The sequence below is a fragment of the Corvus hawaiiensis genome, chromosome 20, assembly GCF_020740725.1.
Source record: "Corvus hawaiiensis isolate bCorHaw1 chromosome 20, bCorHaw1.pri.cur, whole genome shotgun sequence".
NCBI lineage: Eukaryota > Metazoa > Chordata > Aves > Passeriformes > Corvidae > Corvus > Corvus hawaiiensis.
Window position 1 is genome coordinate 2,685,484 of NC_063232.1, and position 14,520 is coordinate 2,700,003.

Genomic DNA, 14,520 nt, shown 5'->3' on the forward strand with positions numbered 1-14,520 from the left:
AGAAAGGAGATTTTTTTGTTTAATTTTAAAGAAATCACCATGCTCTTCTACATTAAAAAAACTCACCTAAATTTTGATTATTTGGTTTTATTATTTCCACCACTCCTGCTGCTACTCCAGGGAGGGTTTAGTAAAACACACTTCAGACCCAGGATACACCACTTGTACATCCAACAAGTTGTACGACTGACCATCTCCCTCTGGGTGACTCAAACCATTCCCCTCAGCCTCCTATTCTGACACCATATTCCCTTTTCCAGGCCAAAGCCCAATTAAAAACTAACAGCTTTCTAATTTTAGGAATTTATGAAAAGCACGAAACAAAGTGTCTCATTCTCCTCCAGTAAATCTATTTCCTTCATGGCCAGGGGCAAAGGAGGTTTTCTGAACCCATTTCCCAGCAGAAGGTCGCTTCCCCCGTGATTCACCGCCCCGTGAGACAAACGGGTGAGGAAATTCTCTGCCCGGACTGGTAAAAATTCAGGGAAACAAAAACCTGTGGAGCCCAAAGCACGTCCCTTATCCATTTTACACAAGAGTGTGTCAATGTTCCAAAGGATTCCCAGTGTTCCAGAGCCGTCTCAGCGCTGACTATTCCTGGGAAAAGCTCTCCCAGGGACTCCGGGACGAGTCACACTCTGAACATGAGGAACATTTTGAGGTTTCTTTTCTTTTTCAGACAGTTCTTGGGAGCCTGAAGAGCGACTGCAAGGTAATGGTTTACTTTTCGACTTCTGCATGATTAAGAAATGAGGAATATTTAAATGATGAGGGATCAATGATTAACAGGGTGGTGTTCAAATGACTCCGTTCTTCACAGAAACTGAACTCAGTCAGTCCCCAAATTGAATTAAACACAGAACAAAAACATGAAACCCAAGTTCAGAGACTTGAGGAGCTCCTGGTGCACCAAAACAATATTTCAAAATTTTTCTCACTAAACAATTCCCTTTTTTTTTCCCTTTTCTGAGCACGACAATTAATTAAGTGCACAAAATAATTTTATTAAAGCAATTTTGAAGATCTACAAGATCCTCAATGCAAGGACCTCAGCTTCTAAATCTGCAAATTTTTGTACATTTGTAAAGACTTTAATTCTGAAAAAAATTGTGCAGAGATTTAAATAAGGAGAGGAAAACCTAAAAAATCAGGAATCCACATGAAATTCTTGAAATCCCATCTTGGCAGCATAGTATTAGTTACTGGTGCTTTTTTGGATCAAATTAAATCATTTAATCACTCAGATATGTGCCACCTGATATCTGAAGGCATGATCTTAAATCTAAAAATCTTAAAAATAATTTAATTTAATTGGAAATAAGTGAGTTCTGTGTCCCTGCAAACCTCACAAATCCAACTCGGAGATCCCTTTGCGCTGATCCGAGGAGGAGGGGGAGGACTTGGGGATGAATTTTGTGGGATCCGGGTAGGACCAGGCAGGGCCGGGCCAGAGGGGCCAGATTTGCATCACAATTCCTGCACTCAGCACCTTCAAAAACCGCGAGTTTCACAGGACGGGAGAAGGAAGATGCTGGGAAATAATCCCGGAATAATGCAAACCCCATTCCCTGCGTTTTCCTTCGGGAATCAAACCCATTTTCTTTCAAATCCAGAATATGGAAGGAGAAATTCTGATTCAGAAGAAGTTTTGATTCAGAAGTTGTTTTAGAAACTCTTAACGTTAAATATTAAATTTTTGTTCGGATCCATTCTGATTCTCTGCTAAATTTTAATGTTTCACAGAGAACTGAAACTGAGAACAAGCTCCCCAAAATTGGACTAGCCTTTGATAATCTTAAATTTATTAAAAGCATAACATTTCAGTCAAAAACATGACTTCTAATACTACAACATAGATACCCATTAAAAATCTGTATTCACTGAAAAAACCCCTTGGTGCCTGTTTTCAGAACTGTTACCTGGTATCTGTAATTAAACAGATGCACATTTATTTAACTCAGAGCTATGATTTCTATCCAAATGACAAATTCCAAAGCTCTTTTTCCAATAAATCAAACAAAATTCCCATTTGTTTGAAGCACCACATGACAGAGATTCAGCAAAATTGCTCGAGGATTATTTTAAAAATTACACCAAGAACCTGCAGAATCTGACTCTTAGAACTTCGTCCAGTTACAGCAAATCTGTGCTTAAATTTATTAATTTTCTTTTCCAAGAACAACTGTCAACAGCTGCACCTCAAATGCCTTTCACTGGTCATTAAGTGATTTTTGGGAAACTTTTAAATCTTTTTAACAGAACCATTGGAACTACAGGGAGGATTTTACTCAAAGGCACCAGGATGAAGCACCAAACCCACAGGAGAAAAAAGTGTATTTTCCCTGGGCCAGCTTACAAAAAGGAGGAATTTGATATTCCAGTCATCTGCATTTTTACTAATATTAAAAATACTTACTTAAGACTACTTAATCATAAGCCATAATTTTCATCTTACAAGATCTTTAGGAGTATGGGTTGCTCTTGAGTGACTGAAATCTCTCAGCCCATGCTTGGAGAGGTTGGGAACACTCAGGAATTAATTCCAACTCTGCTAAATGCTGAAGCACAAGTCTCTATCAAATGCTGCCTTTCAGTGTCATTGCACCAATATCTCACAAAAAATCTGTCGGACCATAAATTAGGATATAGAATTCCCATTTTATCAAAGCACATGTGGATATTTGCCTGCTTTTCCAGAGAGAAATGTTAGAATTCACAAGTGTTTTCCAAAAGAAAGAAGCTGCCACTGCAGACTCAAATTTTGGGAACAAAACCACAGGATTTTTCATGAATGAAAATTTGAAAGTTTATGGAAGTTTCCCATTTATAAGAGACCTCGAACATCCAGAGATGCTGAAGCAGCTGATTAACCCTGAGCTGTTCTGATGGAAATTAAAAATGTAAGTAAGAACCTCAGTGCGGCCAGCCCTGAGCCTGACCCCTGTGAAAAACTGGGATCCTTCCCCCAGGGGGATGCTCAGCAAACTGGGAGCACTGGGGGGTCACAAACATGGGATTTCTTTAATTTAATTTAATTTAATCAAGGAAATTCTAACCTGGAGGGAAACCAGAGCCCTATGGGGAAACAGAAGGTGCAAACAAGGCTGGACACACCTCGGGAAGGTGATGCAATTTTGAGTCACGGCCCCACTTTATGGATAATCCCTCCAATATCCACAGCCCTCAGCTTGGAAAATCCCTTTCCCTCAGACTCCACACGCTCGGGGGCTCGGGACAAACACCAGCAGGTTTTGCCCAGATTCGGCTTTTTTGGGCTGAAACACCGAGAGAAAAACATCCTTTGGGAAATGCCACCACAATTCCAAATGAAGACAACAGGGAACAACAGAAGAGCAGCGAGAGGCAAATCCCCGTGGGGCTGGCACTGCCCAGGCACTGCCCAAGGCCAGGGATTATCTCCCGCTGCAGAAAGGGAGTGAAGTGGCACTGAGGGATCTCACAAAGAAAGGGAACGTGCTGCGATGGGCTCCTCCCTGCCTGGACCTTCAGCTCTTCTAAAACAATTTATTTCAATCAGACTATTGACAGCCAGGCCGGAGGGGGAAGGCAAAGGCTTTCACCTTCCCAACAATTATGGAAAACACCATTAAACAATCCCACCAACACCAATTGGTTCCCATTTCTCCATTCCCCTGTGAGAACACAAGAAAAATCCATCCTGCAGCTCCAAAGCCATAAAACATTTAGGAACAGGCACCGAATTTGGGTATTTCAGCCATCCCTCCCTCCCTCCCTCAGAAGTTTCACTCCAGCACGGTGGTATCGACTTCTTTGGAAGTCAGACATTTTCTAAACCACTGAAAAACAGATTCCAGTGGAAATATTTTTATGTCACTGGCCAATTAGCAAAGCTGAATCATTTGCATAACGTGTCCCCTGTCTAAACAGGGCACCTTTCTTCCTGTGAGTCCTCTGAGCCTTCAATGGTTAATTTTTTTCCAGACAGTGATCTAAACTGGCTTAACGGTTAGTATTTTAATGAGCTGTCATTTCCTGTGCTGATAAAGATTCTCACAGTATTTAAACCATCCATTTCCCCGAGGCTGCACCACCAGCAGGACCCTGCAGTGACTCAGAGGGGCTCAGCCTGAGCCTGACTCAGCTCTGGGAGCTGGGGCTGCCCAAAACCTGAATCCTGGGATCTGGGAAAGTCCAAACCTGGATTGGGTTTAGGGAAATCTGGGGCTTCCCAAAACCTGAATCCTGGGGGCTGGGGCAGCCCAAAGCTGGACCCAGCTCCCTTTTCAGCCAAACTTGGGCTCCCCAGCCCCTGAGGAGCAACCAGAGCCCCCAGCTCCCACCACCACCCCCGGCCTCAGCACGGCTCTGGAACTGAGCTGTTTTCTGTGCCCAGAGCTCTGAAGCTGCAGAAAATAAATCTGGTTTATGGTCAGGATCAACAGGAAGGTTTAGGGGTTAAAAGGGCTCCTTGGCAGCTTCATTTGCTTTATGAGATGAAGAAAGGAAAGATCTTGGTGAAGTTTACAGAGCTCAAATGGGCCCAGGTCTGACGTGGTTTCCACCTGAGCCACGCTCCAATGCCCACGGCAGCCCAGGAGGCTCCAGGGCTTTCTCCTTGGGACATTCTGTTATGTTAAATCAATCCTTTCAAAATTAGGAATTTCAACATCTCTGACCTGCCCGTCCTTAGCTCTGCTCACTGCTGCTCTTTGGAACAAAACTTCTGCTTGCTTTTTAAAGATTCTTTTTTTAAAACTCAATTTAGGGTAAAAACCCTTGCTTATTCAGAGTTAAATCCTTCAAGCCTTTTGCAAATAAACTCTTCTAATTCTGTTGTGATCCACTGGAAGGCTTTCAACACCAGAGCTCCTCAAATTTCAGCCACATCTGTGTCCCTTTCAGGGCCATTTTTGTGTGGAGCTGCTCTGTTGTGCCTAGGGCACATCCCCCAGGTTTCTGATGAACCTCTGCCAGGAAGGTTGTTCAGTTTTGAACCAACAAGTGCCAGGGGTATTGGTTTAACCTCTCAAAATTCCTCTCAGGAGGCTGTGAAGTGACTGCCCAGCTCTTCCCACCCCAGGACAAGATTTCTGGTTGTTCCTTTATCACTTCTTGCCTTGTGTTCTAAAGAAGTAACCTAAATCTGTATTGTAAATTATTTTTGACTAAAAAACCCCCAACAGTCTTTAAGCAAACTTTCCAGTCACATCAGTCACCATGATCTCATTTGTGCTTTTTTGGTGAAAGGAACACCACGCTCCCTTTACCAGCATCAACTGAGATTAAGTTGTAAGCAAAGAATTATGGCACAAGAAATAGCAGCAAACTGGTTTGTCCAGGCAATGCTTCCAGTACCTGTGACCAAAAAATTGCTTTTCTTTCAGCTGTGCAATCACTCACACTGGCCTGCAGAGCTGGGAAGGGTGGAAAGCTGTTCCACAAAAACCACTGAGTTAAGGACACTTCAGGAGCCCTGATATTTTTGGGTGGATTTGTTGATTCTCAGAGGTGACACCCACAGAACGCAGCACTGAGCAAGGGACTTAAAAATCAAAGTAGCACAATCTCACTGGTTTCTGTTTTAACCTCAAATCAGTTTATTCACTCACTAATTACCTGAATAGATGAGTCTTAAAATTAGGAAGGCATCAGAGAGGCTGTGGCTGCCTCATCCCTGGAAGTGTCCCAGGCCAGGCTGGACGGGGCTTGGAGCAGCCTGGGATAGTGGAAGGTGTCCCTGCCCGCGGCAGGGTGGGATGGGACTGGATGAGCTTTAGGATCCCTCCCAACCCAAACCATTCTGGGATTCTGATTTACTGCAGGTAAAATTCACTGCTGCTGCTGTAGGATCCAGCCCTGGTGCAGCACCTGGGCACCTCTTGGTGAACAATCCCAGACACTGCAGAGTTCATCATCACCCACAGCCAGAGGGAATCTCTGCCTGCAGGGCGGGATTTCTCCCTAAAAAAATGCAGATTTTTTTTTTTTTTCTTTCTGAACATTTACCACCAGAATGGATGGCCACTGTTTTGTGGATGGTGTGTGCTTTGAGAACTACTTTTTCAGTAGTTTTCTGGGCATTCTTAATCTGCATTTAAAACTGCCACTTCCCAGCAAACATCATCCTGCTTTGAAGCGCTTTGCACAGTGTGACTTCACAAACAGCCCTGCAGCGGTAGGTAAAAAATAGGAACGGAAAGATAGAGGAGCCAAAAAACCCCACAACACACACCATAATGAAATGTCTGAACAGGGCTGGGTTTGGCCTAAAATCAGCATTAAAGTCTTCTTGAAGGGACAGGACACAGAACTCCTCCAGAGCATCTTCCCTCACCAAAGCTCAGGGAGAGCAGGATCCTCTTCCAGCACTGAGGCACCAACAAAACAACTCAAAGCAGTGACTGGTGGAACTGGTTGGAAATTCCCAGCCCCAGTGAGTTCCAGCACCTCTGGAAATCCTTCTCAGCTTGGATTTCAACCTCACACCAACCCCACTTCTCAAACCCACTCATCTCCCTCATTCCCCAACAAGTCCCTCTGTCCTGTTTTTGTTCTCCAGCTACCACCAAAAAAATTCTCAAAAAATTTCAAATTTTCTATAAACAGCTTCTTAATTTCCTGCCATGTTTTCTTTTCCATTTCCTTTTTTATTTAATTAACCGAAAAAAAATATTTTATGATCTGTTTGTAATGGAGACCTAGACAAAACTGTAAAATCAAATTAAATGATATTAAAGCAGCCTCATGATATTATGGCAGGCTCATTGTGGGACCCAGCAGCATCCAGTGACAATAAAGAGCAAGGTCTGCACATGAATCAGCTTTGCTTTTTGACTAAAAATCACATAATTGTCAAAAAATTCTCCTTGGCTTATAAAATCAGATATTCTCAGACTTTATCTCACAATTTAATCTTCTGTCTAGGTTCCATTTATCCTGGCTATCAATATGCTCATTATTTTCAGGTGTTGTGCTCAGATATTTCCTATTGTGTAAGAACAACAGCCCAGACAAAGAAAGTCTAAAGTCATTGTGGTGGATAGAATTTGATTAAAATAAAGTTACTGACCATTAAACAGAGCTCTGTTTTAATTCAATAATAGGGCTTTTAGAGCAAGGTATTGTTTAACATGTTTGAGGCTCCATTCTAACAGAAATTGATGAGGTAATGCTGGAGACAGCTTGAGAAAAGTCAAGGATACCGGGACATTCCAAAAATCTCACTGTCTCCCAGGAACATTTTTTAACTCTGACATCAACCCTCCAATAAAACTCGAGCCCAGCAGAGCTCCTGTGAATGCATTCGAAGTAATTCAATGCAAAATTATCTCCAAGACAGATGAAGTAGGAAAAATCTACTGGTTTTGGCTCAAAGCATCCACAGGAGAGTAAATCCTTGGAAATGTACCTGAGCTAGGGGCAGATCAAACTGTCTGGAGTGATTGATACTGAAAAAAACTCAAGATGCTTAAAAGAAACCACATTTCTCTCTCTCTCTCCCCCTCTTTTCAAAATAATGTTCAAAGCAACAAATTCATTGTGAGTTTAGGTACAAAGCAGATGCTCGAGCAGAAGATCAGGAATAATAAAGCCAGGATTTGTTTCGTCAGTGAAATGCCCTGCCAGGTTCTTCTGACACTCCTTTTCTTTGTACAGCATCCCTGCCTGGAGTTTTGTTTTAAAAGGAATTATTTCTAGACATTCCTCCCCTCAAACTTTTCTTGAGGAGTGTGGATTTTATGTGAAAATAGTTATTACACTTTGGGTAGCAAAATATCCATTTGCCCCAGAGAAGAAACCCTGGAGAAGCAGAAACACCTTGGAATTCATTTTATGGATTTAGACTAGAGGTTGGATTCATTTTAGTTTAAAAAAACCCAACCCCCCCGACAATAAAACTTTCCATTTCCATGTTAGAGACTCACACTTAAAACTCCAACCCTGCATATCCCTGAACCCAGCAGTGCCCTCAGAACAGGCAGGAGCTTCCACCCTGCTCTGAACAATTAAATGGGAATTTTGGATGCAATCCATAGGGTTTGATGCAGCTGCCTACATTTAAATTCATTAAACTGCATCCTTTGTTTGCATCCAAGCAGTTTATGAAACTCCTGCATGGTTTGATGGCATTTGCTGGATTATCTGACAGGGAAGGGTAGCATCAACAACGGATTTTAAAATGACACAGAATTTCATGACTGAACAGGTAAAATGTGAGGCAAATAAATCCAACACTTCACCTTCAGTGTCCCACCTTCATTAGTGTAAATCTGGTTTTTGTCTGTTTTTCCCCCTCTCAGTTGCCAACTGAGGGTTTGCCTAATTTTCCTGTTTTAAACTGATATTTTAACTTAAAAAATAAAATAGGCACCAGTTACTAAAGAATTAATAAAAAAATAACCCAAACCAAACCTTCTCGAAATCAGGACACTTCATCCATGGAAACTCATTTCTACCAAATTTAACAGAATGGGGATCAAACTCTACAGACCAAATTCCTCATTCTGATGTTTTATGAGAGATTTAATGCTGTAAATGTATAAGGTAGTTCCAGTTAAGGAGGATGTTTATTTTCATCTTGGAGCACTGCATAAAATCTCAAGTTTTTAATAGAGAATCACAGAATTCTGTGATTTTTCTCTATAATTTTCTATAAACTTTCTCATTTTTTGCCATAGGATCACACTACACCACTGCAGAAAATGCAGGGCAAACAGCCCATGTGCAGCTGTAAATGCAGGGATGTGTGAGTGGAAGAGCTGGATCCTGCTTTGGGGTGAAGGTTCAGTGCTGACCCCACAACCCTGAGCCTCCGGGCCAGCAAACTTCTCCAAGGACTCGGGGAAGGAGCTGCAAGCGAGACCTAAACTCTGTGTGGGGCTAAGCCTGGAACAAAGCACGCCCTCAGCACATCTGAGCTGACTCCTCCAGTACTTTTCCACTTAATGGGTGCAGGTATTAATTACTGTGCTGGGAATTACTCACCCGATGAGGGCCACCATCTGCTCCACGATGTGTTTGCTGAACGTGATAATAACGAAGAGTTTCTGTAGGAAGGAAAAGAGCAGTTACAGAAAGCCTGGAGCCGAGGGGAAGCACAGACAATGGGGGGGACACTTTGTGTTCCTTCCCAAGCAGCTCCTACCCAGCTTTCCCTCCTCTCCTCTTTATTTTTCAACATTCTCCTCAAAAAGAGGCAGGAGAGAGAAAAGCTGCTCGCTTTCTGCCTCTCTTTCCTCACAGTTTGCATTTCTTGCAGTGTTTTTGCAGCCAGTTGCTGCCCATTCTCATCCTCCCCAAACTCCCATTCCCAGAAGCTCAAGGTCACTTTACTCCGTCAACAATGTCTGAATGGAAAAACAGCCAGAGAAATTCACAGCCCCTCACACAAACACGTGGGCTTCCAGATCACAGGAGGGAAAAATAATGTGTTTTAGTCTCCCTGATTCAGACAGAAACAACAAAAAATACTCAATGAAAAACAAAGAAAGAGCCTTTGGGCACCTGTGAGAGTGCCTGTGATAAACCAAACTGTTTGCAACAGAGTAATTTCAATTAAAAACTTCTGTAACACATCTTATTTCGCGGAAAATCTCAATGGCCATGATTTTACCACTTCTAAAACCACTTAAAATGCTGTTAAAACAGCCTCTGCACATTTGTCCTGCTCGCCAGCAAGGAGTGAGCAGCCTGTGAGTGGTAGCTGAGGGTACACACAGCTCCCACAGCCTCCTCAGACCAATTTAAGCCTGGCCTAAGCAGAGCTGCCCTCCCCAGGCTGGGAACAAGGGCTGGGACTCCAGCTAGAGGCTCCTGTGGTCCGCAGGAAGGGGCCAGTTCAAAGCAGCCCCGGGATGGCCACTGCACCAGTCACTCACTTCCTGTCTGAACATTGCATTAAAAGCCTTTCCATGACTCTCACATTTCCTAAATTCCAAGTCCAGCCAGATCACTCAAAAAAATCAAGGCTATTGCACAAGGGTGTGCTTGAAAAAGAGAATTCTAAAAGCTGAGCCTATTACAAAATCAGATGATTTACCAACTGTACAAGACACTGGGAAATGTTTTTTCACTTACATGGGATCTGAGTGTGGAGCACTATAAATTACACAGCAAACACTGTGGTAGCTGAACAAGGCAATTAAAATAATAAAAGGAATATTGATCTAATATTATTTCACTTTTCTGTGTTGCCAGAACCCATTTGAGCAACACACAGATTTAAAAGCAGAAGAAAATTCAGATAATACAAAAATAAGTGTGGAGAAAAAGCTGTTCTATCCCAGTAAACGGAAGAATTTCCAAATCTATTTATTGTTTTCTGTTTAAGCACTGGGCAAAACAAAATAACCATTTAAAAATGATTGGAAGAAAAAAGCTTGTGTTTAGGGCAAAACAAAGATTTTTAAAGCAGCTTGATGAGGCTGTAATACAAATTATTTTATACTAAAAGCTTCTGCTATTTTGATGGGAGTCACAGCAGAGATTTCCAAACAACAGAGGCACAGGCACTGCAAAAACCCAAACTCAGCTGAAAACATCCCAAACAGAGACGTAGCTCATGATACAGCCCTGACCACACCAGAAAATCCTCCAGGGAATCAAAACTTCATCTCTCCTTGGACCAAACGGTGACGCACTTACAAGCAAAACTCAACATCTTGTGAAAACAACTGGATTGTCAAACTCAGCACATCTGGCACGGCCCTGAGCGAGCAGGAAAAACGGGGCCCACCAAAGCCAGGCCCTTTCCAAATGAGCTGGCCTGGGACACCAAAAATCGCTGCTCCAGCCCCAAAACTGCGGCAAATCCGCCCAGACTGGGCTGGCCCAGCCCCGCAGGGCGCAGTGGGGTTTTCTGAACTGAGCTAAAAAGGGCATTTCAAAGTGCAAATGAGTGTTTGCTACCAAAAAGGCGAGTTCACTCCGAGTGGGAGCCCTGGCAGTCTGGTACAGGCTGTAGGTAAATACCTTGGCTAACCACCAATTTCCTGAGCAGGTCAGCAGCTATAAATTACTCACTTGCCTCAGTTTGGAGGAGCCCAGCAGCTCCTTTATTGTAAATCCCTTGCACCAAATTAATTTCCATTACTTCAGGTCGGGCAAGGAGACTCCAGGATTCATTCCCAAGTAACACAGTGGAACAGGCAGGGAGAGAATCAAAGGCTTCACCTCCCCCCCACCCCAGCCCCGAGGAAGGGGCAGCACTTGCCTGGATGTGCATTTTAATCACGGCTTTTCCAATCAAGGTTGCACCAAAGAAGGTCCAGAAGGGAACCAGAAAGTGGCCACAAGTTATCCCAGCCAGGTCAAACAAGGGGTTTGGGATCTGTGGAGTGCAAGGGAAAGAGGTTCAATAATTGCAGCACACATTGGATGGACAGGAACACGACAGACCTTGAAATTTTGAAAAATGAACAGTTTCCCCTTCTCCCAACTTGATCCAAAACTCTTGTGCCTTAATAATTACAAAAATGTTGATGTCGCACCACATAACTTAAGTCTCTGGGAGTCAGCTAGACAATGTCCCAGACAATTCCATTCTCATGGTCCCCCCTTACCCCTGGATCCTGAAAAAAGCCAATGAAAAGTTTTCCATGTGAAATGCACAGAAACCACAGCAAAGCCATTTTGAGTGATTTATCGAATTTTCTCCCTGACAGGCACATCACTCTTGGAAGCCAATGTTCCATCTGATCCCCAGTGATTTCCAGCTGAGAAACTACATTAAAAACTGGCATTTATAGTCATATGTATCCAGTTTAAAAGCACTGATTAGATTTTATTAAGCATATGCATTTCATTTAAAATTAAAAGAATTTTTTATTATTATTAAACTGTTGGCCTGACTTTTGGTATTGTGATATTATCTGTAAAATATTTCTGAAATGAAACCAAGAAAGTATCCGAATTCCAACCTTTCCCTCTCAGCCTGGAGCACAGGGGCATTGTCTGAGCAGGGTCACTCCCAGGAGCAGTGTGGTGCTGGGGTGACAGACTGCAGCACTGGTGGCGTTTTGTGACATAAAGAAAGAAAGAAAGAGTGTCGATTGGGAAAGAATAAAGGACACTCTGCCACCAAGCCTGCAACCTGTGAGAAAGGGTTGTACTGGGCTGTTGGAGAGCAGCAGTTCAGATTTATGAGCAGCCACAACAGCACCTGCAGAGGAAGAAATCTGAAGCGGGCTCTAATCGTGCCCCGGAACGGTCCCTGAGCAGGCTCCACCTCGGCTGCAGCAGCTCCCTCCCTACCTGGGGCAGCTGCTCTGGGCACAGGAGCTGGTCAATTATTGACTCCACAGCGTTTGGCTCCCCGGAGCCAAGGCTGCTCCAGGTCTCCAGGGTGTTCTTGGCTGCTTGGTCTGAGGGTTCTTTTGTCGGTTCACAGAACATTTTAATCCCTGCAGTGAGTTTGGGGCAGGGGTGCTGTGGGTGCCTCTGAGCACACCATGGCAAGAAGTTACTCAGCAAGTCCTCAGGAGGGTGTCTGAGCAGCCAGCGAGGTTTTCTCTGTGCTTGTTACTCAAAGTTGCCAAAAAAAGCCCACAGAGACAAGAGGGCAAATTCTCACAAGTCACAGTGAGGAACTTCGGAGCTGATTCTTGCTTTGTTCCTTCCCCAGAGCTGCCTTTATATAGAAATAAACTCCAGACAATCCTGACTTCCTTACTGCCACTAAACAACAGGACAGTCAGTTGACTTCACTGGATAAACTTGCAGACTTCTAATTTCCATTTGATGGTGTTTTTATGCAGCGTTTAGAAGCCACCACTTAACAGACAAGGACCCACAGCTGGGACAGTGGTTACCACTTCACCAGCAAGTCCTCCAGTCATAAAAAACACATCAAATAAAACTCTGCCTAAAATCCAGAAGTAAGATCACAATTTTAAGGGAGGCAAGCAGAGGAGACACCTGGTAGTGCAGAGAGAAGCAGCAAGAAGCCAGAGAAACCCTGAGTCAAAGCCCTGGGGCTCGTGGGGGCACAGCCAAATGCAAGGAGCACACATGGGGGGCTGCCTTGGTCCCCCTGCCTCACCCAGAGGTGCCATGCAAAGGGACAGCTCTGCATCCCCACTTTTGCAACGCCTCTGGAACCTTTCACCTCTCCCTTTCTCCTGCAGTTGTTGTGTGAGCACATTTACAAACCCTCAGCCATGCCCTGGTGGCTCCTCATCCCTCCCCCAGCCCAGCTGGAGCTCAGGGCCCGAGCAAGGCCTGCGCAGCAAAGTGGGGAAGAAGTTAAGCAAATGTTTAAATATTACTGAGCAGGAACTCCAGGGTGTTTACAGCCACCTCTCTTCCTCCTGCTCTCCATTTCTCCACCTTGCCCAGTCACTCATCCCTGCCACCTCCAAGCCGTGGGGGTGACACAGGAATAGGGAATGGGGCAGGGATGTCTCCCAGGACACTGAGTCAGAGCAGGGAGCAGCACCCTGAGAGCTCCCCAGCCGGGAGGATTTAAGGAGCAGCTCGTAGGCTACGACTCCACTCTAAACATGAAGACATTTCAAAGGATTAGTGAGCAGGAGCTTTATGTCAGCAACTCCAATCAGATTAATTCTCCCCAGCTAACACAGGTTACCTACATTTGAGCAAGCAGTTGGCTGTGTCATCTTTACAGTTTAGGAAACCAAGAGATGCTGGGCAAGTGTGGAGTGAAAACCTCAGCAGCTGGGTAATGCCGTGGTTATTCCAGAAAAATGGGACTGGGGGGGTCCCACAATTCCCAATATTTTTTTTATTCTGAAAGAAGAGCATTATCCTACTCAAAAACTAAAACAGCATCACTGGAGATGCTCCTTTCACCTCTTGATTAAAAAGGCCACGAGCAGTTTGTAGCTCCACAGCCATGACTGAAATTTGTTTCCTTGTTCTGCCCTCTCTGGTTCCTAAGGACCCAAAGAGCAGATGTGGGAGGATTGCAGTGGATGGACACCCTAACCAGGGTTTCTGCAGGTGGTTTTCCACTCTCCAATCCATGCACACCTCTGGATTTGAAGATGTCAAGAATGCCAGATACAATACATGAACACCTAAAGAAACCATAACACAATTCCAGCAGATTTTGTTTCCCTGAGCACCCCAGAGATCACAGAAACTGCAAACAAAAATGAATCCCATGGCAGTACATCCAAGCTGCAGCTTGTGCCCATAAATCCCCCTGTTCCTGGGAAAAACTCACCGAGGCACAGGCCAGGATCCCAAAGAACCCAACCTTCTGCACCAGGTTCTGCACAGCCAGCTTAGCCCGGGAAGCAAAGTCCTGCAAACAGGAAAACAAAGGTGTTAATGAGGAAAACCCCACACAAACAGAGCTCAGAAAGGGTGTGATTTCCAGGATTTCCTAGCTAGCAATTGGGAGAAATTTTAAACCAAAAAGGCCAGTTTGAAACCCTAAGTTTAGAGGGACAATCATGGTGCTCAGGGTGGAAATCTGCCCACCCACAGCCACTGAGTTTTGTTTTTCCAAACCCTGCGAGTGGCACTAAGCTCCCCCTGCTATGGAAACAGGTTTTCCAGTATTTATTCCCCCAT

General features: G+C 44.1%; 1 protein-coding gene and 1 long non-coding RNA gene across 6 annotated transcripts in view; one reads left to right on the forward strand and one right to left on the reverse strand.

The window, feature by feature from the left end:
* The window catches only part of VMP1 (vacuole membrane protein 1), a 60,859-nt gene that overhangs the window by 5,132 nt on the left and 41,207 nt on the right, over positions 1 to 14,520 (reverse strand). For all 5 annotated transcript variants that reach the window (XM_048324479.1, XM_048324480.1, XM_048324482.1 and 2 more), the window contains 3 exons: positions 14,168 to 14,248; positions 11,195 to 11,311; positions 8,968 to 9,029 (listed from right to left, as the gene is read on the reverse strand). In XM_048324479.1, the coding sequence (XP_048180436.1) occupies positions 8,968 to 9,029; positions 11,195 to 11,311; positions 14,168 to 14,248 (260 nt within the window). The remainder of the gene's footprint in view (positions 1 to 8,967; positions 9,030 to 11,194; positions 11,312 to 14,167; positions 14,249 to 14,520) is intronic.
* On the forward strand, positions 496 to 11,766 carry LOC125336192. The gene is made up of 3 exons (XR_007207697.1): positions 496 to 712; positions 8,661 to 8,937; positions 11,646 to 11,766. It is a non-coding gene; the product is annotated as an uncharacterized LOC125336192 (long non-coding RNA).